Consider the following 26,296-nt stretch of genomic DNA (forward strand, 5'->3'; position numbering starts at 1 on the left):
TGGGGAAATTTTAGTTGGCAAAAATATATACAGCGGAATGGTCTTCTAACTTTACCCAAATTTAAATAGATTTTTTTTCCTCATTGAGTGGAATCAAATAGCCATTAAAGCTTAATTTCACCGGAGAACTGCAAAGCCCTGCTTTCACCAAGTTAGGTGAACTTCTTTGGAGGATCGAGATTGCCTTTATATTTGCCAAGTCGGCAAACAAAATTTCAGCTTTTGTTCTTTTGACTGAGTACGGGGTTGAGGGGAAAAAAGAGCTTGCCCCCTTTTTTCCCTCCTTTTTTGGCGGATTGTTATTGAATCGGGGGGAAGATGCAAGTTATTGTGTCCTTCCCTACCAAGCGAGATAATTCTATGAATGGGACTGAACTTGAGCATCTTTTCTGAAGAGCTGGCGTTGTAGAGCTGGCTCCTGTGTGTGTTTATCTGTTCAGTGCAGCTCAGTTGTGAATGGTTTAGGTAGGGTGCTGCCCTCCAGTGGATCAACCAACTGCAGTGTTATTGCACATCATGTAGGTACGTTAATATACCAAACGGCAGCATGCTTGAAACCAGGCAGCGTGAAGCACCCTGATTAAAACTGTTGTAAATGGTAAGCTATACCTTTTACTTCTTTCACAAGAGTGCTGGGAGGACAGGGACTTTGATTTGTTAATGTACATCTGTATTTTAATTTCTCTTGCATGTTTGATTTCTTTAACCTCCAGTGTGTTCTCTGCCAGTTTGAAATAACTTAAGATTGATGTACTTATAGCTAATGATATTACATTTGGAGTTTTAGGAGATAAAAATGCCTTTGTGTTTTTCCAACTTTCTCCTGTATCGGTGGAAATATTGCTGTATTAATTTAGCTTGGAAATGCACAATGTTTGTGGCATTTATGTTTTGTTCTTTCCCTCCTCAAGGTTAAACTACCAGAGCAGTTTCCCTCTACCAAAACATTGTCTGAGCAAGCAAAAGGTTTTTGGTTTGGTTTGTACTTTTTAGAAAAATGTCATGCCATGCGTTTTCCCCTCTCTTTCCATAAATATCAAACTTCAGTTTAGCATCTGTGTTCTGGATCTAGCTCTGTTTGGTCTCTCCTTCCCCGGTGTGATTGCAATTTCATGCTAAGGAGAGAGTTTCATACTTTCATAGAGGAGGGTCTGGCTTCTGCCTCATTCTTCTACTTTTTCTAACATTTGATCATTTCGTTAATTTCGTTATATTTCCTTTTCACTTAGGGCTTCACTCCCTAACATTTTGGAAAACGTAGTTGCAGGACATCCCAGCCGGAGCACTGAGCCCGTTGAGTCATTAGTAAGTTCAGGCAGGAGCTATTCTGAAGAAACTTACTAGATTCGTGAGCTGTTTAAGGAGAGGGGGTGGAAACAGGAGGTCTGGGATGTGCTGGCTCATCATGTTGTTTCCATGTTCCTCCTGTCTTTTCGGAAGAACCAGAAAGCAAATTTCTAGTTTAAAGCCCATCCCATGTGCTGCATCTTATAAGTTATTGTTGCTAAATGATTGGGAACTGTCCATCAGCAGCAAGAGAACTTTCGGTTTACTTAAGAAATTGCACGTGTGACAAAGGCAACCGCTGGAGTGTGGTGGCCGCTGTGAATAGAGGGAGGGAAGGCAATTAGTTGCTGTGTTGTTGGGGCTTTATACTTGTCAAACTGGAGTCTCGTTGCTTTTGTTATTGCCATGTAAAGGGAAATTGCGGGGTTTTGTTTTGGTGTTAAGGCCCTTAAAGATTGCTGGCTGGCGCTTTGCACGAGAAGGCCAGATAAATATAGAAAAGGGGGAATGGGTGGTAGTAAGAAAAGAAAATTGTTAGAATTCTCTCTCTGTTGATTATATTCCCTTAAATCTTTCCAAATTCTTGGTGTTGGATTTTTTGTTGTTGTTGTTTTTTTTAATCCATATTCATTGCAGATTAAGCCACTGCTTAAAAACATACATCACAAAAATAAACCTGGAGCTATTCAAGGTGTCGCTGCATGAAACAGTGTCTTAATTTAAAAAAATAAAAATAAAAAGCAAACTGTGTGTGAGTCATCATACTATATATAGGGAAATAAATGTTTGCATTTCTTCTTTCTTCATGTCTACTCCAAAGGTGTAAATCCCACATGATGATGGTAGCTTTCAATATCTGCAGAGTCTTTCTGCATTAATGATCTCATTCACTAAGGATGGTGGGTGATATCTCCTTTATGGAGTTTGCTTGCAGAGTGGTTAAACTTCAATGCAACTTAAAAAAATGTAATGAAATTGACCGAAATTACTGTTGGTGAACTGGCCACTGTGGATTGTACTTGCTACTCAGCTCAAATTTAGAATACAGTCCTTGCAACTATCCATCTTAGGTGACTATGTATCGGGCAATAATAGTCTATTTGGCGAATTTACAAGATGTCGGGAGACTGTCACTGTTGTTCATTTCACTGATGATATATGGGAATCCTTTTGGTCCTTGCTCAGGGGCAGCTTGTGAAAATACAATAACTGTGGTGAACTTCTTTAGACGCTGAAACTCCAGCAGTACGGAAAGCTCCTCTTGCATTTGTCTTCTACAGTGGGGGTCAGTTTAAAAAAAATCTCTAATACTGGAAGGAGGGAGGGGGACGAGAGCTAATGGCAAGGACCTATAAAGTGTCATTTTTGTGTTACAGTGACAAGAAAATATAGTTTTTTATTTCATAGCTCTCGCCCTAGGAAATTTGTTTTGAGGGATATGACAATCTTGTAGATAAAGTGACTGCTTGCTACACTTAGCTGATCATGCTCCCTCACGACCAGCCGTTGTTTCCTTGCTTCACTTAGTGGTACCTGTACAACCTGAGCTGTAGTAACATTGTCATTGATTTCCAAGGTAACTGCTTTTTTAGCTGTCCTTAGCAGGCATACCTGAGCAGAAAAATGAGTCTTCCCCTCCACAAACCCCCTCCCTGGCAGGATGGTGAAGTGGTATATTAGAAAATAGAGGAGGTTTTTCTAAATTTTGATATCCACAGCTGACAATTTAGAAATAAGACACTTTTCGCAGCCAACATGACAGTGGATTTTGAGCATTCAGAAAGCACCAGGCCAAAAAACTGGAGACATCTTGATTTTTTAAGACAGCTTTTCCAGTACTTTAAGTGAAAGGGTGGGGGGAGGGAAAGAAAAAAAGAGAGAGAAAAGCTGCAAGGAAAATAATACAAAGCCGGCACAATTGACATCTAGACAGTGAAGAAAAAAGTTTTTGAGGTTAAGAGAAGGGAAGACAAAGCTGTTATGTACCCGAGGGATGCAATTTTAGTGGGAATGGAAGATTTGAGTGGTAAAGGAGGAGCGCTTGCCTCTGGGTTCTCTCTGTTCCAGCAGTTCGGCTGCTGGCATCTCAATTTGAATTGCTGGGTGAGTAGCACTTCTTTGCGTGTGCGCGCTTTTCAGTCTTGACCACAGAACTTCTTATGTGACTCTTTTTTTTTTATTCTGGTCCGTGCGAGGAGAAAAAAGATAAAGCAGGCATCTCAAGCTGTGACCTTTGTTAGATACTTATTTTACAGTGAGCGTTTTTTTAACGGGTGGTGGTAGCATGACTTTTCAGTGACACTTTGTAATGCTGTAATAGTTGCAAAACAATGTGAAGCAAGGCTCTGTCCACATACAAAGCTGTGCAATAATCCAAAGATGATCTGAGGGTTGTCCTGTGACCCCCCCCCCTCCATTTTTGTTTTGTGTTTTGGAAAGGGAGAAAATTCCTTTTCTCTTTTTTGGGGAGAGAAGGTTAGTGTGTGTGTGTGTGTGTGTGTTAAGCTATTGAACAATGTTTAACAACAAGGGGAAAGTATGAATGTATTATGTGTATATTATATATGCAGTAAGATATTCACACGGGTAATATGACTTCACCCTATATCTCTCATTTAATTTCTTTTTCATGTTTTTAGTTCAAAGCTTTCAGGAATTCTGTCCTGTTATTTCTTTTCCTGAGAACCCTGAATGTGAAAATTCTTTGTTTTTAAGGGAAAAGGTTGATTTGAAGCCTGGCAGGTGTATAACAATTAGGAGTTTTGGAAATGACATTATTGAACACTTGAGGTATAAGAATGAGCCTAAATTTCTTTGGAAAGCATTAAAACTATTTGTGTAGTGGTTTTTAATCCCTTGTTTTTGTTGTATTTGTAAAAGGCATTTACATTTTATAGGAAAGGATTCTTCGAAAACATAGCCCGGGTGTGTAAGATGCGCATTTTAGGAAGTCCTTATAGAAATGATTCTTTACTCAGTGATAAAAGAAGAAATTTGTTTTTGTTGAACTATAAAACAGAGTAGAATGTGCCTTGCTGCAGTGTTTCTATATTCATAATCAAAAGAACTCCATCAGTTGTTTTCTCATATTAGTATATATTATAAAAAGTACACCAGCCAATTTAACCAGTTGTACGTTCTCCTTAATTATACATGAGAGAGAGAAATTATACAGTTAGTGTTTTTAGAAAGCAGCCCAGTTTCACAGGAAGTTTTCTTTTCCTGTCTGCTGTATTGTCACTATCTTTAGGAAGAGGGAGTTATTTTATGCCTTTGGAGTAGAGGCGGTGATGACTTGCCCTTGATAGTGGATTTATTGCCTTTTCTTCTACAAAGTCTTGGTGTAGTTAAGTGTTGTAAAGGTGTATATTCTCTTCCAGTGGTGAAAATGATAGTTATTCATATCTTTCTTCTTTCACAACACAATTTCTGTGAGACTAGTGAAAAAGCCCTTTGGCTTGTATTTTTAGGGAAAGCTCTCATTGGGGTTTGGGCGAAAGGCCTGAGAGTTCTGTATAAATTAATTTCTTTCCTTCTACGATATTTTAGTGTGTGTTCAAATTCGAACATACTTGATCCAACGCACATTTATGTAACCATTTAGTGTCTTAAAAATAATTGATCGGAGCTTAATTTCAGGCCATTTTTATGACTCCTTTGTTTTCTTGCATTGCGTAAAATTTTTAGCACATAAGCAATGATCACAGTTAAAAATTGAAGTGTTTTGAAGATGAAGTTTTGTCACTTGGTACAGTCAGATATTATCATTAAATAATGCTATATGTTGGGTCCACAGTGCAGTACATCATGATCTGTGAATTCTGTATTTTGAAAGAAATGTGACATCATGTTTATTTAACTCATCTTTATCTGCATTAATGCTTTAATCATTTTGGTATTACTGAAATAGTCAAAAATGCATAAGGATATCTACACAAGTCCTTCCTTTTATTTTAAGAAAGTTACTGGGCTTTTTAAGATAAAACCTACATTCTGGCTGTCGCTTTAGATACAAGTATGATCTCTATACAAAATCAATGTAGTGATTTCTCCTGCAGCATATGCCTAGTGCTGAACTATGTGTGATTTATATGTAAGAGGTGAAACTCCATATGATGTGGCAGTTACAGAGACACAGTACTATGCGGTGGGTAAAAGCTTAATCACTGTACTGTTGGAACTGTTATGTTAAAAGTTATTCGTGCTAAGTAAATTGACATAAGGTAGTTGCATGATCACCCATTTGTTCAGTCCCTTCTACCTCCTCCCCACCTTTTCTGAATTCTGATCCATAGATTTCTTTTCTCACCCCTTCTCATCCTTAAATTAGGATCTGTGTTTTTCTTCTGTTATGCCTGTTTCAATTTCATTAGCCTCTGTGATTCACATTTCCTCCTGTTCTGGCCCTTATGCTATTCCTTTTCTTTGCTCACCGTTAAAGCGGATCGTGTCTGTTTGGGAATCAACTACGGTATTTGAAAAGGGTGAAGAATATTTACCAAGTTGGGAAAGGAACAATGTATCCTCTTTCTCTCATGCTAAGATACAAGAAATGGTCTTTGGTTTAAAGTTTTTTAATATTCTCAGCTGCCTCAAACTTCAGGAAACCAAGCATCTAGCCAGTGGCGCTCATATTGGAAATATTCTTGTTTACCTAATTGGTTCTAATTTTGTGATGCAGTAACATAATGGTAAGAGAAGTCTGGATTTGTGTAGGCCACGACTCACTCACACGGGGGTGGCTGATTTGTTCAAGTGTTGTAAAGATTTGGTAGAAGAAATGCAACCGAAGGCTTTCTCTTCTATTGATAAAAAATTGATAATGAACGAGGCAAAAATTGACTTTCATAAACTTTATGGGAAGCAGTTTTTGAAGGACCTCTAAAGATTCTACTCTCTGTCTGAACAGGCACTTTTCTCTTCTGACCTGGCATTACTGTAACTTCACATGGCCCAGGAACTATAGCACTCTACCTTTTAAAAGCCCATATATCATTTTTTCACTCTCATTTTTTTAACTTCTGCGAAAGGAAAATTAGCATCCCAGCCAGCTTTAAAAGCGAGATCAGCACTACAGTTCTTCTTTTATTAATAATAATAAAAATAAAAATAAAAAGGCTTTGTTAATATTTTAAATTGTTCTGTATAATACATAACAAGCAGTAGGTAGGCATGCAAGGTAGCCAGTTTGTAATTGTCACCAGTTTGGTTTCCTTTTTGCGAATTTAAGTGGAAATTTCCTGCGAATCTTAGAGACCCCCTCCCCCCACACCTTCCTTTCAATGCCTCTTCCTATAGGTAGAATGCAGAAAATGTTGAGTGTGGAGGGGTTAGTGAACATGTGATGTTTCAAAACTCAGAGAGGAGTTCAAAAGGAAAAAAGAATTCACTTTTCTTAAGTGACTTGCGGAGCGTTACAAGCCAGGAAGCTGTCTTTGTGTTTGTTTGAGAAATTCGGGGTAGGCCAGATTTTGGAAAGCTGGCTGGTTTGTGCTATAGCAGGTAGGCCCTTGTTTGTTAGAATAATTGTGCAGCTCCGAGGAAGCCATTGAAAGAGAGAGAGAGAGAGAGAGAGAGAGAGAGAGGAAGCAGTTAGAAGTGCAAGAGTGTTTGTGGTTTGGGGGGGAAGGGGGTTGTTAGGGGGTTGGGTTTTGTCAAGCACTGTCTGTGGGGGGTATTGTCCCTACACATGGTTGCCTGTGCTTCTGTCATCATTTGTGTGAAGGAAGAAAATGACCTTTTTTAGTAGGGAGAGTTCTGATTATCAATAGAGGCCTTGTCCTCTGTTACAATAGGCAGTTAGCTTAGGGCAGGACCTTAGGCAGAAATGAGCTACGTTAAACTGCGAAAGGGCTCAGGCAACTGTATTTGCTATAATGGGGCAAGGGGAAGTAGATTTCAGGAGCAAATGCTTAGTCAGGTGTGAAAACATTCTTAAAAAAAAAGAAGAGAAACATTCCAAGTCCAGTTAGTAGCCTAAGCAGAACTGACTTAAATCTTTATTCCTAAAGGAAATTCTCCATCTGTGTTGTTTTTTGGTTTTTTTTTTAATCTTAGTTTAGTGTGTGTGTGTGTGTATGTGTGTGTTTTGTTTTGTTTGAAATCAGTCTGAATTATTGATGTTAAGGCACTTTGGGTTTGATGTTACCTTGTGAAAGTTAACAGTGCCCAGCAAGAGCTGTTACTTGATCATTTTGAAGAAGATGGGGAAGAAGGCAGTAGCAGTTGTCTACAGGTGGTCTGATTTGTTGGGCACGCTGAAATCCTGGGAGAATTTTTCTGTTGATCTAGTTTCCTGATAAAAAGATTCACCCTTGTGTAAGACCAATCAGAGATCAACCTTCAGCAAAGACAGTTCTTTACTCTTTAACTGGCTGTCTGCAGCTGTTAACTTCTGTTAATGTTTTACTGGTTGCAATCAGCATAGCTATAACAGCAGCACCTGGAGAACACTCAGGCAACCAGGTATACACCTATTTTTGATGTAAACTGGTCCTGAATAAGTACCCTTAGCTGGTGGAGAGAGAGCAGTCCCTGGGAGGGCCACGTAATTCAAGACCACTGTAGATCTTCTGCATCCACCCTGGCGGAGGGGGGAAGACTGACAAACCCTCTTCTGTGCTGCTTTTGTTTTATTGTACTAGGCTCATAAGGGCACTTTCAGACCCCATCTTTCTTCTGCAGAAAGGGAAAGCAATAGAGGAGTATTGAAAAGGAGGACATGGCAAAAAAGACAGGCAGAGATATAGCTCCATTTGTTTTCACTATCTGTTGATTAATAGGTTTAGAGGTGAATGGCAAGTTTTCATTCCTCTTAGGTCACCCATAGTGGAGGAAGAGTGGGGGGTCTTGGATATAAGTGCCTAATCAATCTTTCACTTGCCACGTTCCAAATTATGAACACTATAGGGGGTGGGTAGGAGTGTCTAGGATGGTGGCAGAACATCTCCTGCAGGCTAGCAGAACTTGACGCTTAAAGAACACTTGAAAGGTTAGGGGTCAGCCAAGGGGGTCTTTCCCCACACTGTAGTCACAGGAACTGTGTGTATAGAACGGGAAGGTTTTAAGCTTTGCTTCTTGCAAAAAGCCCCTTTTGCCCTCCATCGTTAGCTATTCAATGTATAATTACGAGTATTGACTAAGAAAACAAGGGAGATTCAAGGTTAGGGTGCCTGGCTTGGTAGTTAAGCCAAGAAAGACTTCTGCATCAAACAATGTAACAGCTACAATCCAAGTTCCTTAGTGTCTTAAGGAATTTTCTGTGTTTTTTGTATTTTTTGTGTATCCGTTTTTACATATGCCATATTAACTTGGCACAATAGATTTCTTGTTTTCTGTGCTACACTTTTCTCTGTGTTCATGTTAACATTACTTTGAATATATACCAAGTTTTAATCACCTGAGTCAAACTATGCCCTGATATACAGGAATTACAGTAACAGAAACTTCCTATGATACGTTTTTATTTTCGCATCTCCAGTAAAATGAACAAAGTGTGATTATTATGTTCTCAGTCGGACAGGCAAGGATTAGAGGGCTGGGTGTTTTTAGTGACTGAGGAGCTATTAATCATTATACAGCTTATATTAGCTTCTTCAGTAGATTTAAAATATTAATTGGAGGGATGTGTTACCTTCATGGCAGACGGTTCTACACACATATATAGCTCTTTCATTTTAATGTCGTTACCATGCAGCAAAGACTAATGCACAGTGATTTCACACGCAATTGCCAGCAAGTTTCACCGAAATTATTCAGATTATTTTGGGGGTCACCTGTCGGCATTTAACGCACACCCATTTTAACATCCCCACACCCTGCATGTCTCCCCAATCCACTTCAGTCCACAATTCAGCTTTGCTTTTTAATACTGAAGGTTCAGTTATGGTTTGAGTCATCTTTGGTTATGCATTTCCAAAACCATTATCAGATTCCTGTGTAGAGATTAAGTTGTTGATTCCACGTGGGTCTGATTTCATCTTTCCTGCATCAGGCATAGCCAGTCAAGAAAAACAAACTTGTGATGTAATTTGTATTTTGTCCTCTTCCCCCCTTCGATCCAAAGCACTAAATACCTTGCTTCAGAAGAACGGGGGAGGAGGGGCTTCATAGCAGGGTCCTTGGAACGCTGTAGATGTGTATTTTGAGTTTGGGGTTTTTTTCCTGCTGTTGCATACATTGTTGCTAATCTGTGTGTAGTGGTACAGCTCCACTTTTCACATGTGTCATACCATGAATGCGATGTTTAAAGTTGCTGTTTCCAGAAAAAAAATTCCATTTTCCCAGAATGGCTTTTATCTTATGTCTTAAACTCTCCTGGGCAAAGTAGTAGAAAATACACTACAGAGAGCAATCATGCATTGTCAAGAGGGGGATGGGCTAAAATGATCTAGTAGGTCTTTACTATCTGTAACTTTTATGATACACCGGGTTATAGCCATTGGGGAGTGTTAGGGACAGCACTTGTGACTCAGGAAAGGCTCCCATTGACTTCAACGAGAGAAGCAAGTTCAACATTAAACCTGCCCTGGCCCACAAACATAATCCTGTCTTGTGCTGTTTTTCAAGGACGCTTATTTAATATAGTTCAGTAATGTTGCTTTTTAAGGCTGGCTTGTTTAGTTGGTTTATGCATAACTGGCAGTTCTTAAGAGTGAACTATCCTGGGAAAGTTTGGCAATACTGAAAACTTTGGCCAAATAAGTCATATTAGGTATTGTCCAAAGAGACAGATATTGTCCAAACTACCGGGCTTCTCCATGCAGCGCCATGTGACATTTTGTGCAAAGCAACCGTCTGAAAACTATGGATCACAAAGAATTATAATTCCTGACAAGAGGGAATCACTGGCCAAGAGATTTGTGAATCTTTATCTTTGGGTAACCCGTGGTGCGGCTGGTAAGAGTGGCACAGAAGAGCAACTGGAAGGGCACTGCTAGATAACAGGTTGTAAAAGCATTCAGCCAGATCCCAGTATGCTAACAAAATAAGGTATGGCTTTTACAGAAGGTTAATTTTTTGATAGAAACCACTAAACAACCCAAGCTGATTAATAAAAAAAAAAAAAATTACTGAAGAAACAACTTTGGAGGGTCAGACAAACTGACAAAAAATCAAAGAACGTTGGCGTTGCATACTTATCAGCCCCTGTGGTGGCCTGGCTCTGACAGTGCATGTAAACTGTGTGAAACCACCACCCACTGCTTTGATGTTCTAAGAGCCCATGCAACACCTCTGCAAAATGACGTGAGTCAAGCATGAAGAGACAAATTATCATTTTACTTAACACCTTGCCAACAAAGAACAGAAGTCAGAGCCTGAGCCTGCAAACCTTTCCTCAGGTGAACAGATTTCATACATGCAACTGGGTCCCTCTTAAGTCAAAGGGACGACTCATGCAAGTATGGGTTTATAGAATCTGGGCCTTTGGCTCTTCCCAGCCCTGTGATCATGCTGGAGGAGGCCGGGGACAGGGAGGAGCGGATTTGGGGAGGATGGGGAAATTACAGTTGCATCTTAAACAGGCAAAAAAATAAATAAATAAAATAAAATAAAAAATAAAGAACAAACCAACCACCACCAATCAGTGTCTGTCTTCAAGTAACGTCGGAACTGTATCACTGCACTACAGCCAACCTAGATTTCTCTGCATTTGTATTATATTTAATATTCTGAATTTAGCAGATCAAAAAAGAAGGGGGAGGGGTCTTGCCTCAGTGTGAAGATAGCCAATAATTTGCAAGAGGAAGGGATGAATGGTTTAGAAGAACACAGAACTTTGTTAGGCTTTTTCAATTGACTTTTTTCACATAAGGGGCCAAATCCAGCCCTCGGATGCCCTGGCATAAAAGCACAGTAATTGTTGTGGTCAGCATTGTAGTCTGTATGACATGCCTATGATCCTGCGAGCACAATACACTGGAATTGGCAGCACTGGATTTCACATACTAGCCATGATCTATGTCACACAGCTACTATTTGGCGTGTGCCACTGCATGAAGAGATTAAAAAATAAATAAAAATGAAGCAAAAGTTATGGAAAATAGCTCACAAATTATCAGTTGAATCTGTCCCCAATAGAAGATAACATTATAAATTAACCTGCATTTGAGAGGTGTAGTACTTTTCAAAAATTCAGTATGCTTTTTTCCCCTCCTCCTGTAGAAAGTATCACCCTTTAACAAAAGTTGGGAATAAAAATAGATGTGCTTTTAAGAGATGCACAAAATGATCAGACTGAGCTCGAGTAATATTTTGTTTAATACAGCGCTGGGGAAAAATATCTGCTTGACAACTTGTACCGGCAAGTTTCAGTCCTCTGAATTCTAGTGCCCTTCAGGAAAGGGGATTAGAATGAAAACACTGACAGACCCTGAACTGTAGTGGCGCTAGTGGGCGCTGCTGGAGTATCACTTAATGTGGTTCCTTTTACTTGATGTTAATGCAAGCTGTTCCTTACTGAAAGTAATAAAAGGAAATGAAGACACATTCTAAAATGAAACTTGACTCTAATCCATTCATCATCTAATACTAGCCTCTTTATCTTTGCTGGTACCTAATCTGGTTAAATGTCCCTGTTGTAGGATTTTAGTGAAAATCCTCTGTGGGGAATAGGGTTTTTTGCAATTGGATTACTTGCAATAAATGGTCCAGTAGTTCACTTGTTTCAGCTTAATTTTTTCTTTGTGATCTTATAAGGGTAAGTTACAGTTCAACCCGCTCTTTCTTTCTCTCTGTATTTCTTTCTTCAGGAAAAAAAGAGAGAGAATAATTTTGCCACTTATGAAAACATAAGAAAAATCTCATGATATATACCTGCATGACTTTTGTGGATTTTATTTCTTTTTGGCCAAGTGACTTTTTCATTTCAACGTCTGTATCTGCATTCCTGCCGTTATTTGAAAATCTGCATGTTTTAGTAGCACAATTCATCAGTATCCAGTTAACTGATTAGTGCTATCTGTTGAATTGATAATTAGTCAGGTCTCTTATAATATGCATAAAATATGCAGGTGTTCATCTGGCAGTTTAGTGCTGCCAGATGAAGGGAATACTCCAAAATTATGAGGACTTTTTATGCAGCCTCTTTATAAAAAAGTGTAAAATGTAGACTGGTAGCTGGGAGAGAAGAGAGAGACCTTCAGGTCACTAAGCATTTGGGTCTCTTGCTAATTAAACTGGGGGACTCCGTCAGCAGCTCACTGAAGAGCTTGCATGTATCACAGAGGTGAAGCGTGAGGAGTCGTAAGAAAAAAAATCTACTACCCCGATAGGGAGCACAAAGGGTCAAAGAGAATAAAGAAAGATTCTTACCCATTTACTTGTGAACAGGATGGGGGGGGGGGAATTGCCCCAGAAACACGGAGGGAAAACATAAGAATCATATTACAACTCTTGTCAATATACATTTCTTTAGATAATTCCGAAGGCTTTATGGGGGATGAGTGTGCAGTATTGTTAACAAAGGGTGTTCCCCTACATCCTCTTTTTCTTTTGACAGTCTAACAAAGTGCCAGTTGTGCAGCACCCACACCATGTACACCCTCTCACGCCGCTTATCACGTACAGCAATGAGCATTTCACACCAGGAAACCCTCCTCCACATTTACCAACCGACGTAGATCCAAAAACAGGTAGGTGGGGAGTCTGGTTGTGAGAGGGTTGGAGAAAGTCATCTCTGTGGTTTGTTTTGAGGGGTGAATTTCCCATGCTGCAGTGGCAAATGGTTGTGAAATATACTGAGAGAATCCAATTTGCTTTTGAATCACTCTCCTAAATTAGTGACGCTTTAGATCTAAACCTTTTGGGCTAAGTTTTCATAAAAAGCCCAAGAAACTGCACATGGAACACTGGGCCTTCAGTCATCTAAGCCTGTATTTCTGTGCAGCAGAGGTGGAGCAAATAATACACATTTCGATCTCTGCCTGATTTGCCGGAGCAACCCAAGGAGTTAAACATGTTCATTCTGTGATCTGCACTTACAAAATTGCAGCTGGAATTTTAAAGGTGGTAGGTCGCAGTCAGTTTCAAAATGAATCTCTCTGATTCCCCAAAACCCATTGTTTCTGTGTCAGAGGTTCAGCCATTTTTCTCTTATAATGTTGAATTTCCATCCACCCACGCTGCTTTTGTTCCATCTGCACACTTGCAACTTTTTTTTCCCCAAATGTAAGTCTACCCAAGTCTCAGTTCACCCTGAAGAGCAATCTTCTTGAATATAGAGCAATATAAAACCCTGCCTAGATTTACTGGTCTTAGCAGAATAGAATTTACGTGTTATTCTAACTTTAAAAAAGGAGGTCTGTGTTTAACATGTGACCCCACAGATGTCATATAGGATATGTCTATACTCCAGTTAACCACTCACCGCTGGCCCATGTCAGCTGATTTCGGCCCAGGGGGCTTAGGCCATGGGGCTATAAAACTGCAGTGTAGACATTCAGGGTCGGGCTGGAGCCTGGGCCCCAAGACCCCACAAGGCCGGCAGGTCTCAGAGCCCAGGCTCCAGTCTCAACCCAAACATCTACACTGCAGTTTTACAGCCCCAGAGCCCGCACCCCACAAGCCAGAGTCAGCTGACCCCGGCCAGCCATGAGTGTTTTACTGCGTGTCCTGATACCGATAGTGTCTGTCTTCCTTTCTTCAGCCTCCATAGAGTTCTCAGTGGCAAATGTTTTGTTTTGTTAATCCAAATCCCTGCTAGTTAATTAGAAGGCAAATTTGAAACAGTGAATACGTGTTAGAGTTTGTCAAAAGAATTGCTCTATCATATGCAGATAAATTATCTAAACCCCAGCTCGTGAATGAACTGGTACACTATGAGCTGTTGTTCACTTTACACACCGCAGCTGGGGCTTCCTTTTAATTGTACTTAATGCTAACTTTGCATGGCTTAAAAGGAGCCGTCTAGCCATCCCTGTAAAGTGAATGGCATAGTCAACCACTCATTTAAATAATGGCAGTACAGGGAATAGCTTTCAAATGGTTATCGTAAAACATATGATTAACGTCTGCAGACTGTTTACTTTTCTTCTGTGAACATTCTTTCAAGTGTGCAAATAGCTCACTGTATGGTTAAAGCTCAGTTAATCTGTTTGGTTTTTGTAATGGAGAAAATGCAGCGTCTGCATGAAAATGTCACACAGGGAGATTTAATTTAGAGATTAAAAGCTTCCTGGGTGATTTAAAAAAAATACTTTTCAGCCATGAATGCAGTGCCCCTTCCTTTTAATGCTCTCTGTTTTAATTCTGCTTCTGCCATACTATTTGAAGGTCCCAGTCCTGTAACCATTACCTGCAGAAGTCCCATTGACTCCAAAGGTAAGGGTTGCAAGATCAGACCTTATATTTGGAGCTGAATTCCTTTAGCTGTGAATATGCACGGCAACAGGACTAAAATATCCCCACACCTCTTCTTTTTATCAAGCACTATCAGGACTCTGTCTTCTCACCTTCAAGATTTTAGGGTAGAGTGGAGACACAAAACCAAATGCCTCATGCTCACCCAAAAGTGGGAACCGCTTAGAAATATAATGGTTTATTTTGGAGGTTTACTCGGAATGGGGCACAAGGAGGGGAGTGGCTGGGGGCTCCATCCTTTCAGGCCTCTCAGAGAAAAATCCTGAGTGATTGTGGGAGGGGACCGTCTTTTTTGTTCTATTTGTACAGCACCTAGCCCAGTGAGGTCCGGGTCTCTGATGTGACTGTAGGGACTATTGTAATACAAATAATTAATAATGGTCTTTGGTGGCAGGGTCAAGAGGGTCAAGAGGATCAAACCTCCCCTGTTTACACTATAAAGTGGCCCATTCTGACAAGTACAGGTTAAGGCAGTGGGCCAATTGTTGGAACTAGTAACCAAAATCACTAGCATAACCACGGCATAGAAACCTATATGTTTTTTCTACCCTCTTTTATTTCCTTTCCTGACCCAATATTTATGCCATTTCACTTTCCTCTTCCCTAGGAATTCCAAGGCCTCCGCATCCTCCGGATATATCTCCTTATTATCCGTTATCACCAGGCACTGTAGGGCAAATCCCCCATCCGCTAGGATGGTTAGTACCACAGTAAGGAGTTCCATTTTTTTATTTCCATTTTGGGTTTTTGACATGTCTAATTTTTAATGTAAAAATAAGTGTGTTTATGTACTGAGATAACTGTATTTGCCAGCTGCCACTTTATGATGTGGGTGAATTGATAACTGCTCAATTAAGATTAAATAAACCTGGGGCTCTGATACTAAGTCATATGGTATTAAGCAAACATGCACACTCAGGCATCACTACACATATATATAGTCTTTATCCAACCGATGGCCCGTGAGGCATAAATTCGTAGCCTCTCTGTTAAAACACTTTATAAATACATCTTTGCTGGATGTCTCATTTTTCACAGTCCCTGAGTTTGATTTTGTGGTGGCTGATGATGGTTTCAGTGGTTGGGTTTTTTTTAAATGTCGTCACCATTAATGTAACTCTGTAATTACAACTGCATTGCTCTTCTACACTATGAGTCCCTGTTTTCCATGTGGGGATGGGCAGAGTTTATGTTGGCTGGCGAAATGGATGACATCTGGTTGAAAAGGTAGCAACTCAGGAGTGAATTTTTATTAAAGACAAGAAAAATGAATTAGTTCAGATTAAAGATGGCCAAAAAAAACCCAAAACTCACCCACGGGGAATGTCCATTTGTTTATTTTTTGCACATGTAGAACTTGTAGGGAATGGGAGTCCCTCAGATAAAATGCTGTGAGTCATTGGTACCTGCTGCCTCTATGTTGCCATCTCTGAAATGGGTTTATAATACCTCCTTGCCCACAGTTTAGTTGATTATTGTTTGTAAAGTGCACTGAGGTCCTGGAAGAAAAGGGTCTCTGCATTACAGTATAATTTTTTATTGCCATAAGATGTGTTATTCACATATAAAGGATATTTCAGGCCTCACTGATATTGGGAATCTCAGGCTGAGTTTCCCAAGGACATGAGTGCTGCATTATACGCTAGGTTATTTGCTCTAGCCACATTGGTTGAAGTTCACTTGTCTTTGAGGAAATGGTATATATATATAAGGAACTGAGTAAGGGGTAGAGGCCATAAAATTCATACATACACCCAGACCTGAGGACATGAATTGCGGGTGGATCTCTATACCAGCTATGAGGAGTCCCTGGTCACTGGATATGCATATGTGGATTCAGTGATCCCTCCTCAGAAGCCCACATGAGCGGTTGTTTCACACACTTCCCCTCCTCACAGGGTTATGGTGCTTGGCGCTTACAGGGCATGAAGGGATCTTCACACTATAAAGAAGAGGGGTTGAAGTTCACCCTTGTGCTGGCCCTGTCCAAAGGGGTGAATTTCACCAGAAATGACAGCTCTAGCAGAAGCAGAAACACAAGGCATTGTTCTGTCTAAACGAAATCCCTTTTATGTATGTGGCGATTTCTCTCTTGCTCAATAAGCCAGCTTACCTTTAGGATGCAGGCCCCACACTCGTATGCACTGGCCTTTTTTCTCACAGTGGCTAGTCCATCCAACCTGTATTGTTCTCAGGCATCACCTGAGTCTTGTGAAATAGTTGTTTATTTTAATGGAAGAGGTTTGTACAATAAAGAAGATGACACTCCTGACATATAAAATAAATACAGTCAGCTTGTGACCAAATACTGAAAAAGTTAAAGTGAGGGAGTAATGGATAGAAGTCCCCTCATCTCTTAGCCATGGCCAGGTGTCCCTTTTATCTCTTTTCCAGTAGAGCCTTATTGTGTCTTGGCATTTTGTGGACATACATGTCACCTTTGGGCATTAGATCATGTCTGCCATATGCAGGTGCTTATAATCACAGGATGTGGTGGCCAGTTTCCTAATGCACGTGGAAACACTCACCTGCATGTCAGGTAGGAGGCTTACAACCCAAATCTTCAATTTACACTGCTGTATTTGTTTACCTACTCACAATTTTTACATTATTTTTGTGGGACCTTTGTTGTGGGTTGATACCAATAATCCCATCATTTAAAAAAAACAAATCCTTTTTTAGTTTAAACAATAATACAAACATCCAGCAAAGGTAGATAAGGGTTTTTATTTTAACTGCTCTACCTTTTTTGTTTCACAATCAGCTACTGGACCCACCTATCCTAAACTGGCCTGGTTATCTCAAATGGGTTATGCTTAAAAAACAAAACAAAATTAAGTATCCTACCAGCAGAGCTGATATCTATTTGAAGGACAGATAAAAAGAACTAGCCAGCACAGACAAATCTCAATCAGAAAAAGTTGTGTGTCTTTCATGAGGATGCTGTTTTGCATGTTGCTGTATTTTTTAATTATTGTAATGAGGTGTGATTGTCTACTGGTTACCCACAATACTTCTTGGGGACTCTCCCCCGGTAACTCTTGTCAACACTTGTTAATCTGACAAAAGGCTACAAATTAAGCTCTGTTAATTTAATGTTTTCTCACCGAGATCTAAATACCGAAAGAGGCCCAAAGCGCAACTGAAGTCCTTTGATTCACTGTACTTTATTTTGGTATAAATTTACATTCATTATTGTTTTCCTTTGGATGTGTAGCCCTCAATTAGTGTGATGGCTCCATTAAAGCAAGCGAGACTTCGCCTTTAATTATTACAACAAAACACCTAGTTTCAGCTTGGGGAGAGGGTCTCTATTGACATAAGCAGAGGTTATAAAATTTAATTAGCCATTCCTATCAGATTTATGGCATTCAAATTGTTCTGTGTTTCTTTCCTTTGATCCTTGCTGTACAATCCCCAAGATTTTTGTTCTGATCAAATGAGAATAAAGCTTACTGTGCAGAGAGAAGGTGTTTTTTTTTTTTTAAACCTTTTTTCTTTCTCTCACTATTTTTTCCCCTTCTTCTTTCCAGGCAAGGTCAACCAGTTTACCCAATCACAACAGGGGGATTCCGGCATCCCTACCCAACAGCTCTGACTGTCAATGCTTCCATGTCAAGGTGAGTTCAAAGTACTGAGGTCCTGAATCAAGGGCAAACGTAACTCCTCTTAACATTCTCTGTAGAGAAGTGTGTTTCATCTAGAAAATGCATTTCTGGAAGCATTTAGTTAAGCAGTCATTTCCAGTTTGCAAAAAACAGATTTGTCCCATCTGATGAGAGAGGGAGTCACAACACAGCCATTGAACTTCAAAGTTTGGGAGGCGGAGACTGTGTTTTTTGAAGCCAACTAATTGAAAAATATAGTAGTCCATGACATTGAAAAAGCAAGGAGAAGTCCTGACATGTTTTGCTTTCTCAGTGGCTATCATCCAGAGCAGTGCTCTGTGTAAGAAGGGGAGGGTGCGGGTGTATTATTGTTATTCAGGCTGAGTTGGAAGGAAGGTTATTGTGCTTTTTCCCCATTCCAGAGCTCAAAACACTAGTAGTCAACATAAAAGTATCTCCCTGACCCTCTAAAGCTTTAGAAGTATATACTTCTCCCCCTCCCTATCTCCAATTAATTCCAGCTAATTTTCTAGGGGCTGCTAGTTTTATTTACAAACTGGTTGGCAGCACTATGTTTAAGTAATCACTAATTGCTCCTAATGATAGTTTTATTTTCTGTTCATCTGATTTTCAGTCTGGTTAATTAAATCGGTGGAGGTTTAGACTTTCCTGATGGGCTGAAACAGCTAATCCATTTTGATGATGGCACATAATTAAATTAGCATGCATTACATAGCAACGTTCTACATCTCTTTCCCTCGCTCGCCCCTCGCCTACGTCTCTGCAGTTAATACATGCAGGTTACAGTACAGAGGAAGATTTGAGTAGAGAATGGTAACTCCTACCTTAAGTAACAGAAACCTGTAGCCAGGGCTGGAGAGTGAGTGGGGAAACACTCGGTATGTGTTAAAGAAATAAATAAACTTGATAACAGAACGTTCACTTGTTGATACAGTGGATAAAAAGACGCCTGAAAACCTAAATTTGTATAAAAGAGCCCAGTGCAGCTAGAGATCCAGGGCTGGGGAAAAGCTGCAAATTAAGTGACAATTCCCATTTAGTCTTTAAAATATGTACAAAAGATTTGAAGGTGTGAGGTGAGGCAAAGTAGAGCTTGGTTTAGTTTAATTATTATTAGTGAGGCTAGTTTCTTTCGTTCTTTTGGGGGGATGCTATATTCCCAAGACAGGCCTTATGAAAGGTAGCTAGTTAAAAAGAGTATACAGCAAATTAAATACATTATTGTGGTAATGGGACTACAGAAGTACAGGTCTATTATACTTATGGCAGTTATAGGAAATGTAGGATCCTTGCCCTGTTCTAGCACACCCTTTGATATTCATTCCATTCAGCAGCAGGGCCAGGACTTCTCAGAATTAAGTGATGGGTCATTATACTTTAAACACCATGGAGAAGCCTAGATTGGCAATTAAACAGCACTTGCTGACACTCGCTTGTGCCACCCTGTGACCCCCTTTAGATTGAGATGTTGGAGCTCGAGGCCCTCAGCCTGCTAAATTGGTAGCAGGCACTTCTCCTGACGAGGGCTGGCTCTGAAATCTGCCGGCTTCAAAGGGAGCAAGATCATGTATAAACCATAATGTGGGTGCACCGTGGCTCAAAAAATAAGGCAGGAATAGATGAAATGTTACAAGTGCAAGGGGGAAATGAGAGAATAATGACAAATCTAATGCAACTCAAAGCAGAATTGTTGCACAGAAAAATGCATCCCACTGCTTGTGCATAAAATCAAGGCAGGCAGATGACATCCAGTTAACAGAAACATGTCAACAGTGAAGTAAAGTGAGAGTGAGTAAGAGGGAAGCCCCTGAGACAGCCAGGAACAAAAAATTAGTTGTCCTTAACAAGTTAAGGCTCATCATTATATTCTGGCTTGGAGCCATAAAAGCAGACGGGTATATAATGAGCTGCTTAGAATTTTTAGGATGTTTATTGCAATTCATGGAATCTTGTCTAAAGAAAGGAAGTTCTCAGGCAAAGGTGTGTGTACTGCGGGGGGCGGGGCGGGGAGGGGTGTTTGCATATGCATGCACACGCACACACACCGTCTTTTTATCTGCATTTATATTACACGCATGTGTACAGACATATATATATAGATACTGAAAAGTATGTATAGACACATTTATTCTTTGTTTCGGCCCAGAAACTTCTTTGTATTTTACCCAGTATGGGTAATCCCTATGGAGAGACCATCTTAAAATGTGTAGTTAGGCACATGGTTTCTCACACACCATGTCATCCGTGAGAGCGTATATTAAACACATCTGCACACCTCCATAGGTGAGCCATGTGAAGGAGTCTAATGTTTCTCCTCCGAAGCTAGGTAGTTCAGAAAAAAGGCCGCTATTCCACCATGAACTCACCCACACGTGCCAAGACTCTTCAAGAGGCATGTCATGTCATGACTGTGCTCGGTTCTGGAAACTCTGCAGTACATAGGCACAATGCTAGAGAGGAATTTTGAATGTGTAATGGAAGTAGCTCTGAAATGTAAGATGTGCCCTCTCTCCGGCTGTAAAAACAGTGGCATATTCCTGTTTATTTTTCTCTCTTTGTCTGACACACACACACACACACACACACACACACACACACACACACACACACACACACACACACACACACACACACACACACACACACACACACAGTCTCTTTCTTTGTCTGTCACACCCAGGCTTGCGTACCCACCCCTCCAAAGACCCTAGTCCACATTATTTCAAAACAGTTTTATAAAGTGTACCCATAATTACCTGCACTGTGATATTGACCTTGCATGCTTATAGTGCTTTTCTGCCCAGAATATCCCCATGGGTCTTTGCCATCTTAATAGTCACACTTAATAATTAAGGACACAACTATAAATAGTTTATGAAGGGTTAATAAATTATTAATTATTGTTTAATCAGTTGTTAGTGTCCAGAGGTTGCTTATAACTTTCTAATAATGTCCTTATAATACCAACCAGATACCAGAAACACTATTAACTGCAGCGCGATTATCTATTAATCCTTTATTACCCTTTATAAATTATTTATAAATATATCTGTAATACAAAGGGTAACTAACTTGACAAACTGATGGGTAAACAATACACCCACCACTGAAAAGCAGCCACCTCTGAAGTGAAACCCGGCAATAATTTGACAGTGTGCTGTAACACTACACAGCAGTTACGCAGTGGCAGTGAAGAATACCTTTTGTAATGGAAATTTCAGGGAAATTTAGTTTTGCAGAATGTAATTACCCAAGTTGGAATTAAGCCAACTGCATAGTTAGCACTCCCCAGCTCTGACCTCTATGTGACTATAAATAAATAACTGAACAGACTTAGGGTATGACCCAAAGCTCATTGAAGTCAATGGGAGGGTTCTCTTGACCTTTTGGGTTTGAATTAGGCCCTTGAATCATACTTTGAAAGCCAAAAACATAACTAAAAACTTGCAATACCAAGCTTCAGCTTAATCTCCTTTCCCTAATGCAGCTACACTTTGTATCTGCAGTTTATTAACTCAGAAGGAAGCCATTCTCATTATCAAACAATTACTAGAAGTTCCTGGCAAACACACAACCTCCCTTGGACAGATGCCACTACTAAAGTTTACCTATCAGCAAGTGATTATTCAGTGGTAGTTGCCTCTTGATAGAGGTTGCCACATCTTTGAAATGTAGAATATGATGGATGAAATCCTGGCTCCACTGTTAAGTTTTTGCCATTGACTGCAGTGGAGCCAGGATTTCTCCCAATATGTATGTGTTGTATGTACATACACCTGCATACATATAATTAATGTGCATGTATACACACACAGTTAAAAGGGCTGGTCCGAAATTTTGAAAACTTTGACATTTCTGTACAAAGTAAGAAAATGGTTACTTCTTAGGTAGATTTTTTTTTTTCATTTTTTGACCAGCTCCTATTAAACATTCTGCCGAAAGAAAAAAAAAAAAAAACAATATTTTTTTGTTGAAGTTTTGTTTCAACTGAGATTTTCTGACCCGATGTAATATATTGTGTAAGTGGTATGTGTCTTTTGTGTGTGTGTATATATATCTATAGATCTATCATAGTGAGTTTCTCCAATTGTTCTTTGATTATTTTCACTACTTGTATCCTGTTAGAGCCAAGATCGTAGACACTGCGTAGACACACAGTGACAGACAGTCCCTTGCAATCTAGGTAGACCACACAGACAAGAGATAGGAGCGAGGAAAATGGCACAGAGAGATGAAGTGACTTACCCATGGTCATATAGCAGCTGAGTAGTGGAAACGGAAAAAGAACTACGGTCTGCTGACTCCTGCACCAGTGTTTTGTCAACAGTGCTAACCTGTGCAGAGAGAAAGTTCCTTTCCCTTCTCAAATGTTCTGTTCCGCTGCTGCCATCCACCCGCCTTTTCCGGGGCAGGGAGAGAGAGACCTTTTGATGCAAGAGTGGTTGAACAGCCTCCTTGGAGACCCATGCCAATAAGGGCTCTTTGGTACCAACAGTAAAAGTCAAGAATAATAAGCACAGTCTATTCCCTGTCCTCCTCTTCCCCTACCATCAAGGCCAAATCACCTTCCTTTTCTCCACCTCTTTCTGCCTAAGGGCTTGGCTACACTGGAGAGTTGCAGCGCTGGTGGTGGGTTTACAGCGCTGCAACTTAGTAACTGTCCACACCTGCAAGGCACATCCAGCGCTACAGCTCCCTGGCTGCAGCGCTGGCTGTACAACTGGTCTGCTTGGAGTGTAACAATTGCAGCGTTGGTGTTGCAGCGCTGCTTATCAAATGTGGCCACCAAAAGCGCTGTTATTGGCCTCCAGGGTATTAGGAGGTATCCCAGAATGCCTGCTCACAACAAACCGGAAGAATGGCTGAACTCCGTCCGAGCTCCCCCAAGCTGCTTATCTAAAAAACAAACACAGCTCCTGTTTGCTTGATTGAGCGGAGGCAGGCAGGGGAATTGCTTTGGAAGGTTCACAGCTGTTTGCTTGAAGAGAGAAGTCACATGGCAGAGGGGGAGGGGAGAGTCCGTGTTGAGCAGCTGCTTATGTGGTCTGAAGGCTATTCAGGAGTGCATAATTTGCATTTAGTGAATAAGAGAGGGGTAGGGGAAAGTCTTGAAACTTTTAAATTGATTGCAGGTTGGTGATGTGTATGTTCCAGTTCTTGGAACTTGCAAGGCAGGGAGCTGACAGATCCAAAAATCCGCTCTCTCTCTCTCCCCCATGTTCCTCCTCACCCCCCTCTTTTGAAAAGCACGTTGCAGCCACTTGAACGCTGGGATAGCTGCCCACAATGCACCACTCCCAACAGCGCTGCAAATACTGCAAATGTGGCCACACTGCAGTGCTTTCCCTACACAGCTGTACGAAGACAGCTGTAACTCCCAGCGCTGTACAACTGTAAGTGTAGCCATACCCTAAGGCCTGAATTCCCTCTCCAAAGCTTTGACCACCTTTGAATTCTCCTCCCTTGTCAGTCGGATCACTCTTCGCACCTCTGTCATCAGACCCAAAACACCTCTTCTTCCTAATGATCCTGAGCTCCACAAGGAAGTAGAAAAAAGTCTGCAAAGCTGTACTGGAAAGTTATTTACCAAAGGGTTGCTCCATGTCCTTCCGTAAATGCAGTATAAAGTATTTAGACAGTGCATTCTTAAAGAACGTATTAATATAGGGTAGAATATTAACTAAAATATGCCATGAAATCTTGTTGTCACATCTCTGATCTTTGCACAGGTTCATATTTAATATAGCAGTCAGTTGTATAGATTGCTGCAGTATCAACATAGATATTTAGCAGGAAAAGTCATTGTATGCACATGGTAGAAGAAAAATCCTATTCTTAGCCTATACAATATAGCTACAGAGTACAGCTGTACACATACTACATACATATGGAACTGTCACTCGGCCAAGCTGCTCTCAGAACTCAGGCGTTTACATATAGCAAACATCGTTTAGAGAACACACAACTTTGGTTTCTAGCCCATTTTGGGGTTGGAGTTTTTGTAGTGTGTAAAATCCCCCTTGGCCCAAAGGTCTAGGCCTGATTGCATGCTGTGAGATCCCCATTGTCTTCAGTGAGGTTGCCTGAGAGAAAGTTGGGGTCATGCTTTTTCTTATTTACTATGAAACCTTTTTAGACCGCTGAGTCATAATAATAAAGCTAAATACTCCTCTGAAAGCTTGTTTATTTGTTATCTGTGAGTATGCCTAAAACAGCGTTAGGGTATATATTTTATGGCCCTGATGCTGCAGTGAGATTCACAAAAATGGACCACGTTTCCTTATGGATCCAGCTGTAGGATCGAAGCCTGTGTCTATGTATTTGATGATGTGAATTAGAATAGATATAGTTTCTCTAGATTTTTGTAATTTAAAAAAAAAAATTGAGGTATTTTTTTGAGGTTTTGTTTGTTTTTTACATGGGCTTAAGCCTTCCTATGTAAACCTAATGATTCAAAATTCACTTCATTCCCTGATCTTCCCACCTTCTGGTAAAGCAGTATATTGCAGAGGTTAACCAAACACAAATAAATATATGATTTTGCTCTATCCATAAAATGTGGCTAATGAGGCAAGTACAAGGATTGTCAAAAATGCATATAAATCATGGCAGTATGAATATTTTATTTTGCTGTCAATATGCAACAAAAGATGTCATCCTTAATTCTCAACCTGATTAGGACTATAAAAATTGGTTCACTAGTTGCCACTGGTAATTTTACAATAAAGCAATGGACTGCTGCTTTCCCTGCAAGTAGCTGAAATTCCACTTTTCCATCCAAGTTCGTCAGTTGAACTTGCCTTTGTTAAAGACATTAAAAATCATAATGTCTCATGTCAGTAATGATAATGAAGGGGAAGATTGGTTTTAATGACATTAGAAGAATCATTATGTTTAATTTATCACTAATTAATGCTGCTGATTTCATATGCTTTGTCTAGCTGTCATGTGCTTGTTATGTGTCTTTTTTTTTATGTGTGTACACATCCCTCCCCATTCATTCATTTTTATTCTGACGATTTACACAGCTTTCTCTCCTCTAGGTTTCCTCCACATATGGTCCCGCCACATCATAGTTTACATACGACTGGAATCCCTCATCCGGCCATAGTCACACCAACAGTCAAACAGGAATCTTCCCAGAGCGATGTTGGCTCACTCCACAGCTCGTAAGTTTCACATTCATAGTTTTATTTTTAGAACAATTTAATTGCAAAGGGGTGGGGTGGGGTGTTTCACACGCAGTTTTTAAAATTCCGGCTTTACTTTGCTATGATTTTATTGTAAAATGTATGTGAACAGGTTTGATTGGTTTTTCTAAACGTAATTGACCATAATTGTATTGGCCTTGTGTATCAAAATAATAATAATAACTTATTTCCTTGTAACAGTCCTGAGACGTAGGTGAGTAGCTGGGGAAAATGGAATATGTTAGTCAAGATGTCCAATAGTTAGTGTCCAGTAATTTTGTCTGCCTCTTTTTTTTAAATGTCCAACTTGAGATACATAAGTGCATCCAACTGAGCACCCAGAGATTAGGGTACCCAAAATTAGAGGCTAATTTGGTGGGGTGAGGTGTCGAGGGCATAAGTGACTTGCCAAAAACCACTGAGGGAATTGGTGTTAGCTCTGCAGTTAGAATTAAGGCAAATCTTGTTTTTCCTGCCCTGTACTCAGAACATGCCGGATACTCCCCCCATCTGGACAGAGTATTTTTTCCCCATTTAATCATATAAGTGATATCTGGGGGCACAGGAGTGTGTTTTGTTATTGTTTGCATTGTGTTAGTGCCTAACAAACCCAGTCATGGACCATGGTTCCATTTTGCTAGGCACGATGTTCCCAGATTCTCGAAGGTATTTAGTCTCCTAATTCCCATTGATTTCAGTGTGAGGATCTGGGTCTATTTTCCTTACTTCTGTTTTCTAAAGGGATAAAAATAGACCTGGCTAGGTTACCTATACACCTACTGGTTCTCATGTAGCAGCCAGCTTACTCTACTCTACTCAAGTTTTCAGTGA

At 40.2% G+C, this 26,296-nt stretch overlaps 1 protein-coding gene across 35 annotated transcripts in view; it reads left to right on the top strand.

Moving 5' to 3' along the window:
• TCF7L2 (transcription factor 7 like 2) overlaps window positions 1–26,296 on the top strand; it is a 202,709-nt gene that overhangs the window by 159,096 nt on the left and 17,317 nt on the right. For 22 of the 35 annotated variants that reach the window (XM_030568576.1, XM_030568583.1, XM_030568590.1 and 19 more), the window contains exons 5-8: window positions 12,788–12,920; window positions 15,254–15,356; window positions 18,180–18,266; window positions 25,304–25,444. In XM_030568576.1, the coding sequence (XP_030424436.1) occupies window positions 12,788–12,920; window positions 15,254–15,356; window positions 18,180–18,266; window positions 25,304–25,444 (464 nt within the window). Of the gene's footprint in view, window positions 1–3,252; window positions 3,391–12,787; window positions 12,921–15,253; window positions 15,357–18,179; window positions 18,267–25,303; window positions 25,445–26,296 lie in introns of those variants that run through there. The other 13 variants (XM_030568586.1, XM_030568592.1, XM_030568561.1 and 10 more) reach the window with 4 other exon arrangements.

The sequence above is a fragment of the Gopherus evgoodei genome, chromosome 7, assembly GCF_007399415.2.
Source record: "Gopherus evgoodei ecotype Sinaloan lineage chromosome 7, rGopEvg1_v1.p, whole genome shotgun sequence".
NCBI lineage: Eukaryota > Metazoa > Chordata > Testudines > Testudinidae > Gopherus > Gopherus evgoodei.